At 37.5% G+C, this 24,478-nt stretch overlaps 1 protein-coding gene across 1 annotated transcript in view; it reads right to left on the reverse strand.

Annotated features, from left to right (window-relative positions):
• The window catches only part of itgav (integrin, alpha V), a 62,648-nt gene that overhangs the window by 1,329 nt on the left and 36,841 nt on the right, over positions 1-24,478 (reverse strand). Inside the window, exons 15-31 of the mRNA XM_061879573.1 lie at positions 22,815-22,908; positions 22,677-22,722; positions 17,809-17,916; positions 17,676-17,731; positions 17,451-17,605; positions 17,240-17,377; positions 17,112-17,179; positions 11,726-11,870; positions 11,549-11,641; positions 9,846-9,925; positions 9,593-9,673; positions 9,427-9,532; positions 7,363-7,521; positions 4,897-5,031; positions 4,690-4,803; positions 2,059-2,166; positions 24-143 (exon numbers count right to left, since the gene is read on the reverse strand). Coding sequence (XP_061735557.1) covers positions 24-143; positions 2,059-2,166; positions 4,690-4,803; positions 4,897-5,031; positions 7,363-7,521; positions 9,427-9,532; positions 9,593-9,673; positions 9,846-9,925; positions 11,549-11,641; positions 11,726-11,870; positions 17,112-17,179; positions 17,240-17,377; positions 17,451-17,605; positions 17,676-17,731; positions 17,809-17,916; positions 22,677-22,722; positions 22,815-22,908 — 1,806 coding nt within the window. The remainder of the gene's footprint in view (positions 1-23; positions 144-2,058; positions 2,167-4,689; positions 4,804-4,896; positions 5,032-7,362; positions 7,522-9,426; positions 9,533-9,592; positions 9,674-9,845; positions 9,926-11,548; positions 11,642-11,725; positions 11,871-17,111; positions 17,180-17,239; positions 17,378-17,450; positions 17,606-17,675; positions 17,732-17,808; positions 17,917-22,676; positions 22,723-22,814; positions 22,909-24,478) is intronic.

The following is a 24,478-nucleotide window of genomic DNA, read 5'->3' on the forward strand; positions in this document are numbered from 1 at the left end:
ACAGTGGAGGACATCTTGCTCACCTTGTACATGATGAAGATGAGCAGCGCCAGCAACAAAAGTCCCGCCAGCACGGCCAGCGCCACCACCCAGCCTGGCACCGACTGGGGGGTGTCAGCCACCCACAGCACAGACACGCTAACCTGTTCCACACAAACAAAGAACTTGAAGCACCCTCAGCGTGTGTGCTAACAGCATGTGTGTGTTTTTATATTTCTACCCTTCTTGAGACGTCAACAAGGGAACGTACCTTCCATATGAGTACCGGTGAACAAGTTGGGACATAAATCATGTTCCCAATACGGAAAACCATTGCATCTAATAGATAATGTCTCATTTGCACCCCTGGTGGTGAAATCTATCAAAATTAGGGTGGTCCCAAGAAGCAGGGATTTTTCAAATTGACTGTCGGTTTTAAAAGTGCTCCCTCTCTGGCCAACATATCTAAAAACAAGTGTGTGTAAAAAATTGAAAAGTGAAGTGAATTATATTTATATAGCGCTTTTTCTCTAGTGACTCAAAGCGCTTTACCCAGTGAAAGCCAATATCTAAGTCACATTTAAAGGCCTACTGAAACCCACTACTACCCACCACGCAGTCTGATAGTTTATATATCAATGATGAAATATTAACATTGCAACACATGCCAATACGGCCTTTTTAGTTTACTAAATTACAATTTTAAATTTCGCGGGAGTTTCGTCTTCGAAACGTCGTGTAATGATGACGTGTACGCAAGACGTCACAAGTTTTTAGGAAGTATGAGCGCTGCACACACACAGCTAAAAGTTGTCAGCTTTAACGGCATAATTATACAGTATTTTGGAGAACTGTGTTGCTGAATCTTTTGCAATTTGTTCAATTAATATTGGAGAAGTCACAGTAGAAAGATGGAGTTGGGAAGCTTTAGCCTTTAGCCACACAAACACACGGTGATTCCTTGTTTAAAATTCCTGGTTGTGAAACTTTCCTATGGATCAGAGCGCGGTCAAGCAAACATGGATCCCTACCAAATGTCAACCAGCACGTTCCGGTGAGAAACTTGTGGTTAAAAGTCAGTTCTTAACGGAGAAAAGCTGAGCTTGTGCCATCCATAGCTGCCGTCGACTCCCCTGAGACACTGCGCGTCAAGACACCCGTAGAGACACACCTACGACTATCAGGCACTATTTAACTCACTAAAACACTACCAACACAATAGAAAGATAAGGGATTTCCCAGAATTATCCTAGTAAATGTATCTAAAAACATCGGAATCCGTCCCAATGCAATCGCGTTTTTTTTTTATATATATATATTTTTTTCTATTCCGAATCTTTCATCCTCGCTCAAATTAATGGGGAAATTGTCGTTTTCTCGGCCCGAATAGCACTTTTTGTTGGAGGCTCCCATTAAAAACAATGCGAATATGTGAGGAGCCATCAAACATGTGACGTCATCGTCTGCAACTTCCGGTAGAGGCAGGGCATTTCTCTTAGCACCGAAAGTTGCAAACTTTATCGTGGATGTTCTCGACTAAACCCTTTCAGCAAAAATATGGCAATATCGCGAAATGATCAAGTATGACACGTAGAATGGACCTGCTATCCCCGTTTAAATAAGAAAATCTAATTTCAGTAGGCCTTTAAACCAGTGTGGGTGGCAATGAGGGCAGGTGGGTAAAGTGTCTTGCCCAAGGACACAACGGCAGTGACTAGGATGGCGGAAGCATGGATCGAACCTGCAACCTTCAAGTTGTTGGCACGGCCACTCTACCAACCAAGTTATACCACCCCCTTTGGCCAAAATTAATAATAATAAAAAATGTGTATAGACACATACTGTAATAAAATGAAGCAAATAATGAAGATTAAAAACTAATTACAAACAAAAAATTCAACAACAACAAACTAAAAGCTTACCTTTTTAATATTTGTATTGTTTGTATATATTATTAATGTTGTAAATATAAATCTTTATATATGTAGAAAGGGTGGTCCTAAAGAGGTAAGCATTTTTCGGAGGTCTCAAGAAGGTGACAAATACAAGAACGTGAGTGTATGTGTGTGTCTGTCTCACGGTGGTGCTGTTGGACGGCAGTTCAGACTCGAGGTTCTTGTACGGCATCTCGATGACACTGAAGGATGCCGTAGACCGGATCACATAGGAGCGATTCTGATTCTCAGCCTGAACACAAGGACAGTTGTTTAGCATTGTGTGTGCAATTGTTGTTTTGTGTTACATGCGTGTGTATCAGTTGAGTCGACCATGTTTGCGTGTGGTTGCAAGAAATTGTTGTTGCCTAAAATTGCATGTGTGAAACTTGTGCAGGACTGTGTGCTTGTAACTAGTGTAGTACTGTGTGTGTGCGTGCATAAACCTATTGTATAGCTTTGTTTGTAACTGTTGAGAGCTTAAAACTGTTGTGTAGCTTTGTGTGCTGTGTAGAATTAGCACTGTGTGTAACTGTTGTGCAGATGTGTTTGTAATTGAATGGTATTGCATATGAGTATAACTATTGTGTAGCACTGTGTCTAAGTGTAACGGTTGTGTAACACTGTATGTATAAGGCTATAGTATAGCTTTGTGTTTAACTGTTTTGTGTGTAAAAACTGTTAAGCATGTGTTTGTGTGTGCGTAAAACTTATGTCTCATTGTGGGTATAACTGTTGCTTAATTGTGTGTGTGTGTTTGTGTAACTGATATGCAGAATTGTGTATTTGTGTAAGTGTTTGTAAACTAGGGTAGGACTGAGTGTGTAACTGTTATGCAGATTTATTTTGTGCGCATGTGTGTAAAGCTTCCATTAAGCAGAATTGTGTGTGAGTATGTGTGAAGCTGGTATGTCGAATTGTGAATAACTATGAAGAATTTGTGTAACTGTTGTGGAATTGTGTGTATAAATCTATTGTATAGCTTTGTGTGTAACTTATGTATTTGTGTATGTGTTTTTAAAATTGTTATGTAGCACCGAGAGTGTAACTGTTGAGCAGATGTTTGTGTCTGTGTGCATGTGTTAAACTTCTACATAGTAAAATGGTGTGTGTGTGAGTGTAACTGTTGTGTATTCGTGTACGTGTTTGTGTAACTGTTGTGTATCATTGAGTGTGTTACTGTTAAGCAGATTTGTGTTTGTACGTCTAAGATGTCTTTTTTGCAGAATTGTTTGTGTGTGCGTGTGTAACTATTATGCCAAATCGTGGAAAACCATATAATTTGTGTAATTCTTATGTGGAATTGTGTACAAAGCTATTGTATAGCTTTGTGTGTAACTGTTGTGTACTCGTGTACATGTTTGTAAAACTGTTGTGTATCACTGAGTGTGTTACTGTTAAGCAGATTCGTGTTTGTGCGTGTGTGTGTGTAACACTTCTATGTTGCTGATTTGTGTGTTTGGTAAGTGTGTGAGTGTAACTATTATGCCAAATTGGGAAACAACGTTGTGTAGAGTTTGTATAACTGTTATTTGGCATTGTGTACAATACAATTGTATAGATTTGTGTAACTTGTGTATTTATGTAAGTGTTTTTAAAACATTTGTCTAGCATTGAGTGTGTAACTGTTAAGCAGATTTGTGTCTGCGTGGGTCGGAAGAACTTCTATGGAGCAATATGGTGTGTAAGTGCGAGTGTAACTGGTGTGTATTTGTGTATGTTTTTAAAACGGTTGTGTAACTGTTACGTAGATTTGTGTTTGTGCACGTGTGTGTAAAACCTCTATGTAGCAGAATAATGTGTGTGTGTGACAGATATGAAGAATTGTGTGTAACTGTTGTATATTTGTGTACGTGTTAGTAAAACTGTTTTGCCAAATGGTAAAAAACTGTTGAGTGGCATTGTGCACAAAACTATACGATAGTTTTGTGGTAACTGTTGTGTTTGTGAAACTGTTTTGTAGCACTTAGTGTGTAACTGTTAAGCAGATTTGTGTCTGTGCGGATGTGTGTAAAACTTATATGTAGCAGAAGTGTGTGTGTGTGTAACTGGTATCCATAGTTGTGTGTAACTGTATTTATGGATATGTTTTTAAAACGGTTGTGTAATACTGTGTGTGTAACTGTTAAGCAGATTTGTGCCTGTGCGAGTGTGTGTAAAAACTTTCTGTGTAGCAGAATGGTGTGTGTAACTGGTATCCATAATTGTGTGTAACTGATGTGTAGAATTTGTAAAACTGTTGTGTAGCACTGTTATGCGGATATATTTTGTGCACGTGTATAAAACTTCCATGTAGCAGAATTGTGTGTGTGTGTGTATGCGCGTGTGTGTGTGTGTGCGTGTAGCTGGTATGCCAAATTGTGAATAACTGTGTAGAATTTGTGTAACTGTTGTGGAATTGTGTGTATGAAACTATTGTATAGCTTTGTGTGTAACTGTTATGTATTTGTGTATGTGTTTTTAAAACCTTTGTGTAGCACTGAGTGTGTAACTGTTAAGCAGGTTTGTGTCCGTGCGCGTGTGTGTAAAACTTCTATATAGCAGAATGGTGTGTGTGGGAGTGTTAACTGTTGTGTATTTGTTTTTAAAACCTTTGTGTAACACTGAGTGTGCAATTGTTAAGCAGATTTGTGTCTGTTGTTTGTACAACTGTTATGTAGCATTGTGCATGTGTGTGTGTGTATGTGTAACGGTAGTGCAACACTGTCTAATTCCCGTGCACCATTGCAGCCGCAGTATAGCGTTGTGTGTCTGTTGTGTAGCATTGTGCAAGTACCGCGAGGAAGTTGTTGACATCTAGTCTGGAGTAGATGAAGAGGATGGCGTTTTTCTTCCTCTCCAGACGGCCAACCTGACATCTCAGCTTCAGACACTCTGCTGTGCTGCAGTCCTACACGCTCGCACACAGACACAATCCATCATGAAGTCATGTGACCACATTGCTTCGTAGGTGTACGTCACAGTGAGGTACAAGAGACCTCACCAGGCTTAGCAGATCGTTCTGGGAGTCTCTCGTCTCCAGGTCTCGCTTGCGGACATGGTTGCGGTTGCGGCCCTCCGTCTCGCGCTCCCTAGGAGGCACCACGCCACTGGCATTCTTTGCCGACGACAGCGGACTCTACAAGATGAAAAAAGAAGCAGGCAATAAGCCCCAGGCTAACAGGGTTCGTGTGTTAAAGGTGAAAAAAATGTAAAGTCAGTCTTAAGCTTCCCGTAAATTTAAAGGTTTCCCATTTCTCGGTGCTGAGCAGCAGTTACCATATATGGACTTCCTAAAGGTGTGACATGACAAATTCACACAATCTCGTCAAGTTCTCATAACCAAAGACTATAAAAATGGGACCCATTGCCTCCCTGCTTGGTAATCAGCATCAAGGGTTGGAATTGGAGGTTAAATCACCAAAATAATTCCCGGGCGCGGCCATCGCTGCTACTCACTTCCACACTCACCTCCCAGGGGTGATCAAGGGGATGGGTCAAATGCAGAGGAGAAATTTCATCACACCTAGTGTGTGTGTGTGTGTGTGTGTGTGTGTGTGTGTGTGTGTGTGTGAGACTATCAGTGGTACTTTAACTTAACCGATGACGAGATTTTGAAATGTGCCATAAAAATTAAAAGCAGGGATACGTTAACCCACAGGTGTCAAACTCAGGGCCCAGGGGCCAGGTCTGGGCTGCCGCATCATTGTATATGGCCCTTAAAGGCCAGGAAAAAATATGCATCAATAAGGTACCATATATTTGCTTACTAAATGTATTTGTTATCCATCCATCCCTTTTCTACCACTTATTCCCTTTGGGGTCGCAGGAGGTGCTGGTGCCTATCTCAGCTACAATCGGGCGGAAGGGGGCGTACACCCTGGACAAGTCGCCACCTCATCGCAGGTATTTGTCATATGAATATGCAATTTTTTTCTACTTTAATATTAACCACTATTGTAACAAATATTGTATCATCATATGTTCCAAACAACTTTTGGGGTTAAAGTAAAAACAAAGGCTGTAGATATCTGCTTGAACTATGATTTCAAAGCAAGTGAACCATCAAATTGTTCATTTTACATTTTAGGGGTTACATTTATGGTGTTTTTACAGCATTTTAACTTTAAATAAAAAAAAAAAATTTATTACAGTAAAATTCTGTCAACTAAGCTTGTTTTTACCGTGTATTACTTTAAATGGAAAAAGGGTCACACATTTTTTGACGGTAAAAAACTGGCAGCTCAATTGCTACAATTAAAAAAAAGTAACAGTGGTGCCGTTTTTCCTATTTACAGTAAGACGTAAAACCCCAGTACATTTTACTGTAATGTTCTGGTCACTAAGCTGACAGTTTTTCCCTTTACTGTAAAATGTTGTAAAAAACACTTTTTGCTGCAGTAAAATCCGGGTGAGTTGATGAGTGAGTTGCCAGTTTTTACTGTAAAATATAAAGATTATTGTTTTACAGTGTGCATAAAAAAATATATAATATTCAAATGTTTAGGCAAATTCATATATGAGGGCTGCTGTGACAAGCGGCCCTCTAAGGACAGCCCTGACTGCAGTGTGGCCCTTGAGGAAAACAAGTGTGACACCCCTGCTTTAACCTCATAATGTGGATTTTACACAGAAAAATATACTGTACATAAGTCTGAAATGTTGCTAATGTAGGATGAACATCTATCTGCGTTAGGGCTGGGCGATAAAACGATATCAATATAAATCGCCATACACACAAAACTGATATCAATAAAAATGCATTAAATATATATATTTTTTCTGTCGGAAGAAACCAGAGGTTGGTTCTGCCATCTTGTTGTCTGGCTGTTGATTCTTTGCATGGAGTGAGAAGAGAAAGTCAAAATTAAGAAATTGTGGATAAAAGACAAAAAGTCACAGTTTAGCAGTTTTTGGGGATTTTTTCAAATGGACCATAGTCAGACCGATGTGGTCTGTAAATGATGCAAAGTGCTCGTCCCCACCGAAACCCCGCTCACCTTTTAGAGCACAGCCGTAACTTCCTGGCACTAAACCTACAGAAAATAGTTCCCAGCTTTCCTCTGTTTACATTTTCATACTTTGCACTATTTTGTTACACTTTATTAAGCATTTGTTACATATTCATTATTTTGCACCTTCATTTTAAGAGGTTACTGTTAAGTGTTCAATGTGATTTTACAATTTTGTTTACATTGCTTGTTTTCCATAGTTTTTTTGACATTTCCTTTCTTTATGTCTCGATAGCTGAGAGACTATTATCAGTGGAAGGTTACATTTGAAATAAAAATGTTTACGTTTAATATTTTTTCTTCTGGTCATTATTTTCAACAGGTCATATACCAAATATCAGTATCGCTCCATATAAAAAAAACACTACAGTTTCCAGCCATATTGCCCAGCCCTAAGCGATGTGTTTGTCGTCTTTGTCAATGGCGGTCGTCCGTGCATGTGCGAGCGTGCGTCTCACCGACACGTTGCGAGGGTTGATTTCCACGTCGGTGGTGCAGTTGATGGGTCCTTCGGTGTCGAAGCTGGTGATGTAGAGCAACGATCCGTTCTTGTAGTGGTACGGCCACTCCACCTCCAGCGACGCCTTGCTGAACGTACTTGGACCGTTGTTCAGCAACTTCACCGTCAAACAATCACTGATCAATATGCAACCCTTCACTCGTCACGATAAAGTCTTCTAGCGAGTACGTCCCAAGGCAAAGACAAACTTTTCCTTTCAATATCTATCTCTTTGTACGTTTATAATCTATAAGGGGTGTAACGGTAAGCCACAATCACAATTTAATGATTATTATTTTTTTAAATAAGAAAAAATCATACACTAATAATTAAAATTATGATTATTAGGAACTTTTTTCTTCAAAAATTAGGAATTATTTTTTCAAAATATTACAAGTTTTTCCCTCAAAATGCAACACATTGTCTTGTTAAATTGCAATTAGTTTTTTGTAAAATTCAGATTTGTTATTCAGAATACGTTTTACTGCTTAAACTTTTGAATTGTTCTTATAAAAAATATTACTTTTTGTCTTACTTTTTTCACACAAAATCACTTGATTGTAAAATTGAAATAATTTCATGTAAAATTTAGATTTTTTTGTGAAGTATTCTGACTTTTTACCCATGACTTAACAGTAAATATTACTACATTGTAGTGTGGAAATATAACTTTTTAAACTTAAAATTACAACTTTTTGCTCAAATTTTATTGTTGCATTCTGACTTGTTTTTGGTAAAATGGCAGTAAAATGTCTTGTAAAAATATTTTTTTTTTTGTAAAATTCAGATGTATTTTTCAGAATATTCTTTTTAAACCTCAAAGCATTTTCCGTATGAAAATTATTTTTTTTCTCTTACAGCTTTTTTTTCTCACTGTATGACAATTTTTGTCTTGTAAAATTGAAATGATATATTGCATATCCAGATTTTATTGTAGCATTCTGACTTTTTTTTTGGTAAAATTCAGATTTATTTTTCAGAATATTCTTTTTAAACCTCAAAACATTTTCCCTATGAAAACTATTACTTTTTTTCTCTTACAACAAGACAACTTTTGATTTTGAATCACAATAAGGTCCTTGAAAATTTAGATTTTCTTGTGATATTTAGCCTTTTTTTGCCTGTAACACTGCAGTAAAGATAACTACATTTTAGTGTTGAAATACAACTTTTTTCTCAGTGTATGACAATGTTCGTCCTGTAAAATTGAAATCAAATATAGATTCAGATTTTTTTGTAGCATTCCGACTTTTTATCGGTAAAATTGCCATAAAATGTAATATAAATGTAATATTTAATACATCTTTTGTAAAATTCACATTTACTCTGCACATCTTTTTTACTCCTCAAAGTAAATTACTTTTGTCAAAAAAGATTACCTTTTCCTTTACAACTTTCTTTTGTGAAATTCCAATCATTTCCTGAAAAAATTACTTTCTGGTAATATTCATATATATATATATATTTTTTTTTTTTACCTGTAACATTGCATTAAATATTATTACATTTTAGTGTAGAAGTAAAAAACAAAATACAACTTTTGCTCACTATATGATAATGTACATCTTGTAAAATTGAAATCATATATTGTAGATCCAGATCTTTTTGTAATATTATGACTTTTAATCTGTAAAATTGTCGTATTTTTAAATACAAGTCAATACTTTTTTAGTGGAATAACTTTTTTTTCTTGTAAAATGACTTTTCTCTTTTCTTTGTCTTGTAAATATTGCAACATTTTCTTATAAAATAATTTTTGACGTGAAATTACACTTTATACTGCAATTTTCTGAATTTATTCTGGTAAATGTCTCAAATTAAAAAAAAATATTTAATACATGTACCATTACACCCCTACAAAATTTCTTATTTTTAAAAAAATCTATGGAGCAATATTTGTTGGCCTCTGCTTAATCTTTTTTGCAGCTTAAGACTCAAATTACACACTTGGTTCTCCCTTGGGCTCAAACATAGTACATTAAATACGTATGTTTAATGAGTAGGTGTTGCGGACACATGTTACCTCATAGACGTGCACTATTTGCGGTCCGATGTCGTCTCCAGTGACCGGGGGTACCTTTGGTTTCCAGTTGGCAATAGGGAGCAGCACCTGGCCGGGAGACGAAGTGCTGTAAAAAGACAAAACAGTTCAAATGTGCGATGCTAGCAGGTAAACATACACCTTTTACCCTCGGATGGAGACTCTGGCCAGAACAACTAGTTTGGTGATGCTGGACACTCGTGCGCTGGTGTTATTGAACTGATTGGAGCTACAAGAAAAAAAAAAGGCTAGTTTGAATGATGGCAGATATTAGGAACCAAGCAGAAGACAGTGACGATCGGTAACTACATTTCCACCCTCGTGGTCAAGATGCAACACTGCACATCAGACAACAGCTGTGTTGTATGTGTGATAGTTGCCATGGAAACCGTTGAGCATACCTGACCATCTGCAGATCAAACTGGACCGCTGTGTCCTCCTCCGAGAGCTGGTGCACGCTGAAGCGCAGCTCAGCCAGCACCTGTCCAATCACAGCACAGGAAGTGGAGCAAAACGACAAACCAGGAATCAAAACTTATGCCACACCTATTATTTACTCCTTCAACATGCATGGTATGACCGGCGTTAATCATTTAATTTTGTTCTAGATTACAGCGGCTCCGTAATTTGGAATTTAACCACAGTTTTTCGAATAACTCAAAGATATGTGAACTTAGCATTAAAAACAGTAAGACTCCACAACTTATATATATTATCCCTTGTTATGCAAATGTATATTATTTGACAACTATGACATAATTTGATCAAATGGCTTTTAAAGGGTAAAACGTTTTTTTTTTTGTTTTTTTTTAAACCCATTACATTTGGTATTTTTGTTTAGGGCATGTACTGGGGAAAAAAAAAGTAAAAAAAAAAATAAATAGAAAGATTCTAAAATGTTTTGTAGGCCTTTTAAAAAATGAAGGACTTTCATGTCTTGCTTGACTTTGGGATATTGTAGAATACCTGCCAGTGTCAAGATTAAAATATTGAAATTTAAAAATGTACCACACACACACACACAACATTTATAATTGAGGAACACAATAAAAAATACAGCAAAAGTACAAACAAGTCAGCCTTTTTCCCCTAAGGGTTAAATATGTTATATTTGACTTTGTGGAATAATTCAGTCTTTATTATGACTCTATTATATTATTATCAATGAATTAATATTGTGTTCGACCTTAACGCAGGGGTGTCAAACTCATTTTAGCTCAGGGTCCGCATGGAGGAAAATGTAATCCCAAGTGGGCCGTAATGGTAAAATCATGGCATGATAACTTTATAATAAAGACAACTCCAGGTTGTTTTCTTTGTTTTACTTTGGCCAAAAATAGAACAAGCTCATTCTGAAAATGTACAAATCACTAATAATCCTCTGGACAAAACACTTCAAGTTTGTTGAAAATTCTGAGGAAATTGGTGTAGCTTCAAAAACACAATGAGCTTAGACTTCGTCTCAGTGTATCTACTAAACCAGGATTAAACTTTAAATCACAGTCTTTCTGGGATTGAACAAAAAACTCAACATGTAAACTCTTCGAGGCATCAAATACCTTCTTAGTCATGTCCACGTATCAATCCAGTGCTAACTCAACAAACTATAAGAAACGGAGGTAAAAACTATTCAAAAGGGTTAAGTTTTCTGTTTCACACTTTTCTCGTGTTTGACAGAGACATTTTGGGGGACTAAGGGTGCCAAATAATAATGTTTGAAGCGGAAGACATAAAACGGCAGGTTTTAAGTTTGATGTGGGTAGAGGGGGGACCCTTTACTGTGTACCTCCTGCTTGGCTTGCGTATAAACCGTTTGCCTGCCTAACAGAATTGCTATTGTGAGATCCATTGGACACATTTAGAACAGGAGTTTATTTTTTTTAAAAACAAAAGCAGCTAATGATTATACTTGGCAAACTTATCATGCGGGCCAGATAAAACTCCGGCCCGCGGGCGTATGTTTGACACACCTGCCTTAAAAGTTCCTCGGTGCTCAAACTTCCTATTTTCCCATTTTGAGGACAAGCTCTTTAAAAAAGTTTCCTACAAACATCGTGTATTTCCATCTCTTGAAAAAAATCTGTCAGGAGGCGTTTGCACTGACCTTAGTTCCTCCTTTCATGGGGTTTCCCAGGTCACACACCACCATCTTGGTCTGGTTCTCCTTCTTGTAAGCGCATGACAGCCGGCTGAGCGCCTGTCAAGCACACATGCACGTCTTTCGTCTCATGACCTACACCGTTCGGACCGTGAGGCGGCGAGGGATCTGCGGTCATGTTACCTGACTGCGCACCACACCGGTGAAGTCGGCCTGCTGTGGCGGGAAGACGTGGAGCTCGGCCTCGTAAGCGCCTTCGCCGCGGTTCTCAGCGCTGATCTCCAGCGTCAGAGCGTTGTCGTCGCCGATGGCGATCTGCTCGCGGTCGCTGGAGCGTTGAAAGACACATGGTGGCGAGTGGTTCGGGGAAAAAAACAAAAGAAAACAATGAAAATAGTCAACTTTATTGTTGCAAAAATATAACTTTTTTTGGTTAAAAAAAATATATATATTATTCAGGGATCTGCAGGATTTTTTCACCAACATTTTTTTCTCGGACAAAAGACAACCTTCTTCCTCAAAAATAATATACATAACACAATTACACGTTTTAATCAAAAAAATATTAAATTGTAATCTAAAACTATTTCTGTAAAAAACAATAACTTTTCTAATAAACATCCATCCAACCATTTTCTACCGCTTGTCCTTTTCAGGGTGGCGGAGGGTGCTGGAGCCTATCTCAGCTGCATTCCGGCGGAAGGCGGGTTGACTCTGGACAAGTCGCCACCTCATCGCAGGGCCAACACAGATAGACAGACAACATTCACACTCTAGGGCCAATTTAGTGTTGCCAATCAACCTATACCCAGGTGCATGTTTTTAGAGGTGGAAGGAAGCCGTACTACCCGGAGGGAACCCACACAGTCACGGGGAGAACATGCAAACTCCACACAGAAAGATCCCGAGCCCGGGATTGAAGTCAGGAACTTCGTATTGTGAGGCACATTGATTGATTGATTGAAACTTTTATTAGTAGATTGCACAGTTCAGTACATATTCCGTACAATTGACCACTAAATGGTAACACCCGAATAAGTTTTTCAACTTGTCAGTGTCCACGTTAATCAATTCATGCATTAACCCCTATACCACCGTGCTGCCTATTTACATAACTTAAAAAAAGATTATCAAAAATATACAACACTTAACAATACTTTACACTATTTTTGTCAAGTAAATTATTTTTTCATAAAAAATAAAACAAAAGATTTGTGTCAAAAATATACAACTTTTCTTGCAAGATTCCGACTTTTTTTTTCAACAAAATCCAACTCTTGTCATGAAAATATACATAAATAACTCTCGGTCTTAATATGCTAGTTTTGAAAGGTTTTATATCTTTTCCCTAAAAAACAATCAACTTTATTCTTGCAAGTTTACAACAGCTTTTCAAGCATTTGCTGGATTAATTTTTCAAAAATAAATAAATAAAAGATACTCAAAAATATATAACACTGAACAATATTTTATATTGTTTTTATAAAGTTGAAGAAAAATCAAAATGTACTTTTTTGTGAAAAATATACAACTTTTCTTGTTAGGTTTGGACTTTTATTCTTGAACAAAACACTTTTTAAACAGACATATACAAATATAAATCATAGTTCTAATATACTAGTCTTGTAATATTATACAGTACATGTTTCCATTAAAAATAGTCAACTTTATTTTGGCAAGATTACAACTATTTTTTGAAAAATTTTTTTACCGGTACCGTAATTTCCGGAGTATAAGCCGCTACCTTTTTAGCTATAGTATAAAGTCGCTATAGTAAAAATTATTTTATAAAAAAAACATCCATCTATCCATTTCCTACCGCTTATTCCCTTTGGGGTCGCGAGGGGCGCTGGTGCCTATCTCAGTTACAATCGGGCGGAAGGCGGGGTACACCCTGGACAAGTCGCCACCTCATCGCAGGGCCAACACAGATAGACAGACAACATTCACACTCTAGGGCCAATCTAGTGTTGCCAATCAACCTAACCTCACGTGGATGTTTTTGGAAGTGGAAGGAAGCCGTACTACCCGGAGGGGACCCACGCAGTCACGGGGAGAACATGCAAACTCCACACAAATGATCCAGAGCCCGGGATTGAAGTCAGGAACTTCGTATTGGGAGGCACATTGATTGATTGATTGATTGAAACTTTTATTAGTAGATTGCAGAGTTCAGTACATATTCCGTACAATTGACCACTAAATGGTAACACCCGAATAAGTTTTTCAACTCGTTTAAGTCAGTGTCCACATTAATCAATTCATGCATTAACCCCTATTCCATTGTGCTACCTATTTACATAACCTAAAAAAAGATTCTCAAAAATATACAACACTTAACAATACTTTACACTATTTTTGTCATGTAAATTATTTTTTCATAAAAAACATATTTGTCATAAAACAAAAGATTTGTGTCAAAAATATACAACTTTTCTTGCAAGATTCCGACTTTTTTTTTTTCAAACAAAATCCAACTCTTGTCATGAAAATATACATAAATAACTCTTGGTCTTAATATGCTAGTTTTGAAAGGTTATAGATTTTTACCTAAAAAACAATCGACTTTATATTTGCAAGTTTACAACAGCTTTTCAAGCATTTGCAGGATTATTTTTCTCAAAAAAAAAAAAGATACTCAAAAATATGAAGCACTAAACAATACTTTATATTGTTCTTATAAAGTTGAAGAAAAAACAAAATGTACTTTTTGGTGAAAAATATACAACTTTTCTTGTTATGGTCTGACTTTTTCTTGAACAAAACCCTTTTTAAACAGAAATATACATATATGAATCATAGTTTTAATATACTAGTCCTGTAATATTATACAGTACATGTTTCCATTACAAATAGTCAACTTTATTTTGGCAAGATTACAACTATTTTTTGTGAAAAAAAATTACCGGTACCTGAAATTCCGGAGTATAAGCCGCTACCTTTTTAGCTATAGTATAAAGTAGCTATAGTAAAAATTATTTTATAAAAAAAAACAAAAAAACAAGAAAAAACACTTAGAAAGTGTTTTAATGTTTGTGCTAAGGCGTCATCTATGGCTCACTGCAGGTGCTGCAGTGTCCTTCCATTTACCGGCAGTGCATTTTTTTCCCACAACCAAAGTGTCATTCAGTCTTCTAGCCGTCCATAGCAATTTTACTCGTATGACTCTTCATTCATCACTCTAACAACATTTGTAAGTCTAACAATATAACTAAAACTGGTTATACTTACTAAACCGTTCCTGTGTGATGTCGGTAAGAGTGTTTTCATGCATATTTCTACGCACTATCGTTATGTAATGATGCTTGTATTGTTCGCTATAATGCTAACATGTTTAAGAGTGTCGGATTTAGTATTATTAACTTAAAATGGCACTCTTTTTGTATTGTTTCAGTTTCACAAATTCCTCAGTAAATTTACCAAGACGTCACGGAGGAGTTAATGAGTCTGTTTAGCTGATTGGAGTGCTAGCTTCCACAGCTTGCAGGTCAATGATGATGACTTCTGTTTTGTTTGATCAGTCGTTTTACTGCCGTGTTACAGGCACCATTTGGAAACAATTAAGGTAGGTAAATAACACTTTACAGAACCTTACTGTGTAAATAACTTGTTTCGCAACATATATATTTGCGGCTTACAGTCCGGTGCGGCTAATATATAAAAATAAAGGTTTCTTTTAAAATTTAGTGGGTGCAGCTTATATCCCAGTGCGCTCTATCGTCCGTATAATATGGTACTAACTTTTCCTGTGAGATCACTGCTATTTATCTCTGACCAAATAAAAATGTTTTCTTCCAAAATACAGCAAATAACACATTTTTAAATCAAAAACATTAAACTTTAGTCTGGTAAAATTCCAACTATTTTTGTTAAAAAAAATACAACTTTTATTGTAAGCTCATGGCTATTTTTGTCTTTTCTTAGAGTTATATTAACTTATTGTTATACTACAAGTCGTCTTTGCTTTAAAATACACAACTTACTACTTTACATTAATTTGGCTCAATTGCAACATTGTTTCATCAAAAAAATTCTGGGAAATGTGGGATTTCGAGAAAACCAGACATTTTTGTAATAAACATGAACATTATTTTGTTAGAATGGTTGATTGGTTGAGAAAAACAGAAGTAGCAAAAAAAATGTGTTGTGGAGAACATGAAATTCGGGAGAAATGGTAATTTTTTGGGGTTGTGTAAATGAAACTGAAATAAACTAATCTCATTGGAGACTCCAAATTGTCCTTTGGTTTGAATGCGAGTGGGAATGTTTGTCTATATGCGCCGTTTGATTGACTATGAACCAATATTAAGTGCCTTGCCCAGGATCAGCTGGGATAGACTCTAGCTCACTTGTGACCCTAATGAGGACAATATGTACAGAGGATGGTTGGTTGAGACATCTGGAATGTTTTCATTTATTTTTTAATGGGAATTTAAATTGTGGAAAATATGGAATCTGAGAAAACGTGGGCATAATTTTGCACTAAAGTATATCAAAAGGTAAATCATGTGTCCTCTATGAGCTGGACATTTTGATGTTAGAATGGTTTGGATCGGTTGAAAAATGTGGAAATGGTAAAGCATCAAAAAACATGGCAGTTTAAGAACAATGTGTGAAAGCTGTTTAGAATTTACGCGATTACACATAGTGTTCTTGAAAATTACTTTTACAAAGTAATTAATTATAGTTTCAAGTACCTTTACCATAAACGTTATTGCATTACAAACATAACTCTTTAAGCAATGTAACTAATTAATAGGTGAAGTAATTAATTCAAACATCTGGCATATGCAGTGGAGAGGTTTCATGAGAGCAGAGTGTGTGTGTATGCCCTTAAAAGGCAGTGCGCCTTGCCAAGTGATGTGTGACGTCAACGAGAGCGCTCTCAGAGCAAAAGTGTAGCTCAGCTGTGTTTGTTAGCTTAGTAGCAGCAATTTGCCAGCAGTGACGGCAGCACTGTTAAATCTTTTCACTGGATTGTGTTAGCGCTATTTAATAAAGAGATTGAATGTGCCTCAATGGCTTGCATTTCTCCTTGTTCACAAACGGAGAATTGTAGTATTTCAAGCTTGACACTTTGATAATTGATTTCTTCATTATTCCTTCGTAGTAGTGGTAGGAGGAGTGTGCGTGCGTGTGTGTACTTAGTCTACATGTTGTTTGCGGTGTGATATTGCGTTTAACTATTTAATGTCAAAGTTTTTTTTTGTGTGGTGCTGGTTGTTGCTTTCATTAGTAAAAAGTTGCTATACAACCACATCAAATGTAGCGTGCAACACTGCATCAAACGCATTGGTAATGGCATTGTAACATATATGTAAAATTAGATAATTCAATTACTCGTTATCAGTAAAAGTAACACAGTTCACCTAACACTTCATATAACACAGCAGATTTACATTTTGGCTACTAAATATGTCCTAAAGTGTGATGTGTCTGTTTGATAAACATTTGTGCTTCTGAATAAAGCTAATTGGATAGTCCAGATTTTCAGGAAACATCAAGGGCATTAAAATATAAATGGTATAAAAAAAAAAAAAAAGTAAAAATTCAAAGATATATAGGTCACCTCTTCACAGACAGCCTCAGGTCAGGTTTGCAGATGTTGTCGTCGCCACAGTCCAGCAGTATGTGAGCCTGACAGGAATGAGGAGGACGTCAAAAGACGTTGGCTAAAGGTGGAGGCATCAGCGTTACCTGTTTGGTGACGTTAGGCGGCGCCGACATATCTAAGATGGGTAGCAGTCCGTTTTTATCCGCAGCCAGCTGGTAGTCCAGACTGTACTCCATCACCACAGAAATAGGCGTGATTTTATCCCTGAACTCACGGTCGTCCTGGAAGAGGACACACACCTTGTTTCCTCCAAATCAAACGCTGTTAGAACCTGAGTCTAAAATGTGGTTTTACTCTAAGAAAGACGGTCTGCTCCTCGCAGGCCGGGCCGCCGCCGTTGGCCGTGGTCATATTCTTGGAGTACTGAAAGGTGCGACTGTGCAAGAAGAGGACGCGCTTGGTCGCCTCTTTCTGCTTCAGGCGGTCCAACAGCAGGTCAACGCGGAACGCTTCGGGAGAAGTCGAGACATCACTGCTGAGCGATGGCAGTGCTACCAGAAGGCCAGACTTTTTACTCACTTAGAGACGAATGAGCTCCTCTGCCGCTCGCCTTCAGGCAGTATTTCACCTTAAAACTACACAAAAAACGATGAGCAGGTCAACCTCAGCATTCTTAAGAGACCATTAGATGGACGGTCTTTGCAAGACTCACCAGGACACAGACGTGCCGGATTCAGGAAGCGTGCAGGTCTTCTCCAATGGGTTGATAATCGGAGGGGTGATGTCCAACGTGGCGTTCACACTGATCACTGGGCGCGCTCTGGCATGCACGTTAACAACAGGAAGATTGTCACAAAGTACGCCACAGAGCCCTGGCAATGTCAACAATCCCAAACATGTCTGTCTGATGTGGGGCGAGTGGCTCAAGTAGGGCTGAGAGATAAAACAATACCAATATATATCGCGATATACACATATCTTATATCAATAAAAAATGCGTTTGATAAAACGTTCCATCCATCCATCCATCCATTTTCTACCGCTTAATCCCTTTTTGGGGTCGCGGGGGGCGCTGGCGCCTATCTCAGCTACAATCGGGCGGAAGGCGGGGTACACCCTGGACAAGTCGCCACCTCATCGCAGGGCCAACACAGATAGACAAACAACATTCACACTCACATTCACACACTAGGGCCAATTTTAGTGTTGCCAATCAACCTATCCCCAGGTGCATGTCTTTGGAAGTGGGAGGAAGCCGGAGTACCCGGAGGGAACCCACGCATTCACGGGGAGAACATGCAAACTCCACACAGAAAGATCCCGAGCCTGGATTTGAACCCAGGACTGCAGGACCTTCGTATTGTGAGGCAGACGCACTAACCCCTCTGCCAAAACGTTCTGTATTATTTTTTTCTTCTTCGATGGAAGAAACAGGAAGTTGCCAAACAAGGTTGGTTGCATGAACGAAGGCACTTTAAAACTCCTATGTTGTGATACAGTTTTCTGTCAGTCACTCAGGCTGTAGTGTGACAGCGTAGTAAAGGACTAATGTTTTTTCTGTAAAGCGCTTTGTGTATCTTGAAAGACGCTACAAGCAGTCTTTGTAGTTTCTAAAAGGCACTCCCATAAATTATCAATGTAAAAAGAATAAAAAGAACTACCATAATTCCAGACTATAATCGGCTACTTTTTCATTACACTTTGATTTTTGCAGCTTATGAAACGGTGCGGCTAATTTATGGATTTTTCTTCACTGACAGTCATAATGCAAATAGTTAAAAAAAAACAAGCAAAGATACTGAAAAGGTGTGTTATGTTTGTGCTATGGCACCATCTTTTGGACAAGTTCGCTCACTGCAGGTTCTGCATTTAGTGCTTTCAATCAGAAGTACAAGTGCAGTTCTGTCTTCTAGCCATCCATAGAGTTCTTACATGTATGTATTTTTAAATCAACATCCCAAGCAACGTTTGTAAGTTTTACAATTATAAGTATCGCATTTTTCGGATTATAAGTCGCTCCGGAGTATAAGTCGCACCTGCCGAAAATGCATAATAAAAAAGGAAAAAAACATATATAAGTTGCACTGGAGTATAAGTCAAATTTTGGGGGGAAATTTATTTGATAAAACCCAACACCAAGAATAGACATTTGAAAGGCAATTTAAAATAAATAAAGAATAGTGAAAAACAGGCCACGTTATGACACATAAATAACCAACTGAGAACGTGCCTGGTATGTTAACCTAACATATTATGGTAAGAGTCATTCAAATAACTATAACATATAAAACATGCTGTTTGTTTACCAAAAAATCTGTCACTCCTAATTGATAAATCCGATTAAATCTTAGACGTCTAGTCTCTTACGTGAATGAGCTAAATAACATTATTTGATATTTTAGGGTAATGTGGTAATAAGTTCACACATAAGTCGCTCCTGAGTATAAGTCGCACCCCCGGCCAAACTATGAAAAAAACTGCGACTTATCGTCCGAAAAATACGGTATTCATATTTACTAAACCGTCTCATGTGTGATGTCTGTAGGAGTGTTTTCATGCTTAGTCGTACGTGCTATCGTAATGTAATGAAGCAAGCGTCGTTAACATTATCTAATATGCTTACACATTTGGGAGTGTCTGTATTAGTATTATTAACTTACAATGGCATTATTTTTGTATTGTTTCCATTTCACAAATTCCCCAGTAATTGCAACAAAACGTTACCGTGGAGATATTGAGTCTGTTTGGCTGATTGGAGAGTAGTTTCCACAGCTAGTGGGTCCATGACGATGACTTCTGTTTTGTTTGATCAGCAGTAATGTTACAGCCACTGTTTGACAACAATTAAAGTATGTAAATAAACATTAATAGAACCTTTCTGTGTAAATAACTATTTTTTTCAGCATATACAGTATATCTGTGGCTTATAATTTGCTGCCGCTAATATATATAAAAATATAGTTTTTCCTAAAATACTGTTGGTGCGGCTGATATACCGGTGCGCTGTACTGTCCGCAACAAAGGGCAATTACGTGCACGTGGCGGAATAAAACAGTCACGCATCGCTACACCAGGTCAGTTTTGTACTTTTTAGTTTAATTTTTGTCCTTTTCGATCAGGCGTGTCAAACTCATTTTATCTCAAGGGCTTTTCCCAAGTGGGCCGGACTGATAAAATCCTGGCATGATAACTTAAACATATAGTCTGTGTTTACTAATAAGACATCATCGTGGAGCAGAAGTCACGTTCCTTAACATGGAGATATTCTCACTACTTATCTTTTGTTGACCACAAAGAAAAGAACATTTTAGTTAAGTGTAAGTTGTGTCTTGGATCAAAGATCAAAGATGCCCAAAACAGCAATTAAAAATGTGCTGAAACACCTACAAAACATGCTTCAACGAAGCTAGTAAAGAGAAATACAGACTCCAATGTCACTTTACGTACACCTGCACCACCACCAAAGGATTTTAATGGAGGCACTGCTAGCCAGGACAACATTGATTGAGCCATTGCAGTGTATGTGCTAGAAAATATGCTGGCTATTTCTACAGTGGAGTCACCCGTTTTCAGGCAGCTGGACACAGTGGACAGTGAGTACATAAACATGGAAAGCAAGCTATAGAAAACACTCAAAACTCTGCCTCTGCTCATCATTCAGCACTGAAGGTACACACACTTGTCAATTCTCTTATACAGTATACTCTTTCATTATAGACTTCTAGAGTGTTTGATTATCACATCACTCTAAATGCATAGACTATAAAGTTCACAAAAATAAAGAGAGTTCCTAGTGGGCCAGGCCAATCTTTCCTTATCTCTAAACTAAAAGTGGGGAAAAGCGTAGAGTGTTTTGGGCTTCAGTAAAGTGTTGATCTCCTGAAGACATAATTTTATTTAACAATTCCTTGAGAGAAAAAAGCGCCTAGTTAGGCTTTGTGTGTATAGTACAGTGGTTCTCAACCTTTTTTTCAGTGATGTACCCCTTGTGAACATTTTTTTTAATTCGAGTACCCCCTAATCAGAGCAAAGCATTTTTGGTTGAAAAAAAGAGATAAAGAAGTAAAACAAAGCACTATGTCACCAGTTTCTGATTTATTAAATTGTATAACAGTGCAAAACATTGCTATTTGTAGTGGTCTTTCTTGAACTATTTGGGAAAAAAGATATACAAATAACTAAAAACTTGTTGAAAAATAAACAAGTGATCCAATCATAAATAAAGATTTCTACACATAGAAGTAATCATCAACTTAAGGTGCCCTCTTTGGGGATTGTAATAGAAATCCATCTGGATTCATGAACTTAATTCTAAACATTTCTTCACAAAGAAATAAATCTTTAACATCAATATTTATGAAACATGTCCACAAAAAATCTAGCTGTCAACACTGAATATTGCATTGTTGCATTTCTTCTCGCAGTTTATGAACTTACATTCATATTTTGTTGAAGTATTATTCAATAAATATATTTATAAAGGATTTTTTAATTGTTGCTATTTTTAGAATATTAAAAAAAAAATCTCACGTACCCCTTGACATACCTTCAAGTACCCCCAGGGGTACGCGTACCCTCATTTGAGAACCACTGGTATAGCAGTTTGTATGCTGTATATACAGTAGTGACATGACATATAATCATGTCATGTGTACCTTCCTTGGGTGAAGCCAGGTTTACATCTATTTTGTGACACGGTTTGTTACTTACGCATGTTAATGTTGCAGCTATTTAAAATAGTTTTGTCAATGTGTTCTGGCCTGAAATAAATTAGCCCTTTGAAACATATATTTGTCTTTGTGTGTTGTATGTAGACCAGATTTTAGTGATGCAAATGCATGTAAACTTTATCAACAGATTGTATTATTCTCAAGTGCAATAATAGTACTGAAATGAAGGCTGAAAGGGCATTAATGGGAGCCCTAAAAAAAAAAAAAGCAGTAACTAGATAGTTACTTTTCACAGTAACACATTACTAACTCATTTACTTACACCAAAAAGTAACTGAGTTACTTATGAAATAAAGTAACTAGTAACTGTAACTAGTTACTGGTTTTCAGTAACCAACCCACCACTGGTGATGACTAAGCAGCGTGGTAGTTGTCCTATTTTACCGTCCCAGTTATATTTTGTAATACTTTCTTTTTTTATTTCTTCCATGTGTTCTGTGTATAGACTGATTGACTAAGTGTTCATTCAGATATAATTTAGGTATGAGAAGGCCTCCTGTATATATATCAAATCCAATACTATTATTTAAACATAGGTGGCACACAAAGCATGCTTTTCTTACTTTCTCTTTCCCACTGCAGATCTATTGGGCCAACGCACTGGCAAAAAGTCATATTAAATTTCTCCGAAGTGCAAGAAATTGTTGTGGCTCCTTCCTTGGCTCATCATACTTGACACTATGATGGAATATAATAAGCGGCATGACTAAAAACTTTGGATCCGAGTGCCTCTGTATGGTTTAGCTCGCTTTGATATCAGGGGAGGTCTCGTTCGGTAAAGTACCCAGTCAGCAGTCTTAAAGATGGCCTAGCAGGGAGCCTGCACATACAGACACATAAACACACTTACCTGTATAAAACAGCTGTGTCAGCACCAAACACTCCAACTAGTAAATCTGCAAGACACAAACTTCAGCTGTTTCCATTGCAAGAAAGACACACCTGATGGTGTGTGTGTGTGTGTGTGTGTGTGTGTATGTGTGTGTACCTGGATAACCATTGCGGTCTATGTCAGTGCTTCCAATCATGGAGTAGCCAAAGCTCGCAGGCATGTAGTTGGATGCCCATTTACCCTGAAGGACCTGGTCGATGACAATCAAAATACTGTTTCATAATAGTTTTGTGGTCATCAGCCAGTTCTTTTTTTTGTACTCAAAGCTCTGTTGTCATGGCAAAGAACTTTATCTTCAAGTTTACACTGACCCCGGTTGTGGTCTTGGGACAGTAAGAGATTTGGAGGGGATTCAGCATACATTAATCATCTACTAAAAAAACAGCGCAGACCTCCACTATTTCCTTAATCGTGAAAAAAATCCTGAATCCAGAGATCCGTCTCAAAATGTTAAATCACTTGTTAAATCCCATGTCTGACATTTCTGAAAAGGTAAATGAAAATCCACCCACTGCTTTTTGATCTATCAATAGAAGCATGAAAGAAACGGTGTGGCCTCTATTATACATAAGTATTCACAGCCTTTGTACAATACTTTGTTGATGCACGTTTGGAAGCAATCATAGCCTCAAATATTTTTCAATACGATGCCACAAGCTTGGCACACCTATCTTTGGGCAGTTTTGCCCATTTCTCTTTGCAGCACCTCTTAAACGCCATCAGATTGGATGGGAGGCTTTTTTTTTTTTTATCCTGTATGTATCTGTACATTGCTACATCCATCTTTTTCCTCTATGCTGACTAGCCTCCCAGTTCCTGCCGCTGAAAAACATCACCACTGCATGATGCTGCTGCCACCACCATGTTTCACAGTAGGGATAGTACTAGCCTGGTGATGAGCAGTGCCTGATTTCTCCAAACATGACGCCTGGCATTCATGCCTAAGAGTTCAAGCTTTGTCTCATCATACCAGAGCATTTTGTTTCTCATCGTCTGGACTGGTCTGGCCACTCTACCATACAGGTCTGATTGGTGGTTGTCCTTCTGGAAGGTTCTCCTCACTCCACAGGGAAATGCTGTAGCTCTGACAGAGTTTGATTGATTGACTGATACTTTTATTAGTAGATTGCACAGTACAGTACATATTCCGTACAATTGACCACTATATGGTAACACCCGAATAAGTTTTTCAACTTGTTTAAGTCGGGGTCCACGTTAATCAATTCATGGTACAAATATATACTATCAACATAATACAGTCATCACACAAGTTAATGATCATAGTATTTACATTGAATTATTTACATTATTTACAATCCGGGGGGTGGGATGAGGAGCTTTGGTTGATATCAGAACTTCAGTCATCAACAATTGCATCAACAGAGAAATGTGGACCATTGGGTTCTTGGTCACCTCCTTGACTAGACTAAAACGAATGCAACAATGGACAGACATCCTGGATGAAAACCAACACTTCCCATCCAACCTGATGGGTAGCATGAGAGGTGCTGCAAAGAGGAATGTGCAAAACTGCCCAAAGATATGTGTGCCAGGCATGTGGCATCTTATTAAAAAATACTTAAGACTTTTAATAAATTTGCAAAAAAAAAAATTTAAAAACCTTTTCACATTGTTATTGTGGATTATGATCTGTAGACTAGGACAAAAAATAATTCAATTTTAGAATAAGGCTGTATAATACCAAAATATGGAAAAAATGAAGCGCTGTGAATATTTTCCCTCAGAGGTAATAATACAGG

Source organism: Nerophis ophidion, linkage group LG19 (assembly GCF_033978795.1).
Source record: "Nerophis ophidion isolate RoL-2023_Sa linkage group LG19, RoL_Noph_v1.0, whole genome shotgun sequence".
Classification (NCBI taxonomy): Eukaryota; Metazoa; Chordata; class Actinopteri; order Syngnathiformes; family Syngnathidae; genus Nerophis; species Nerophis ophidion.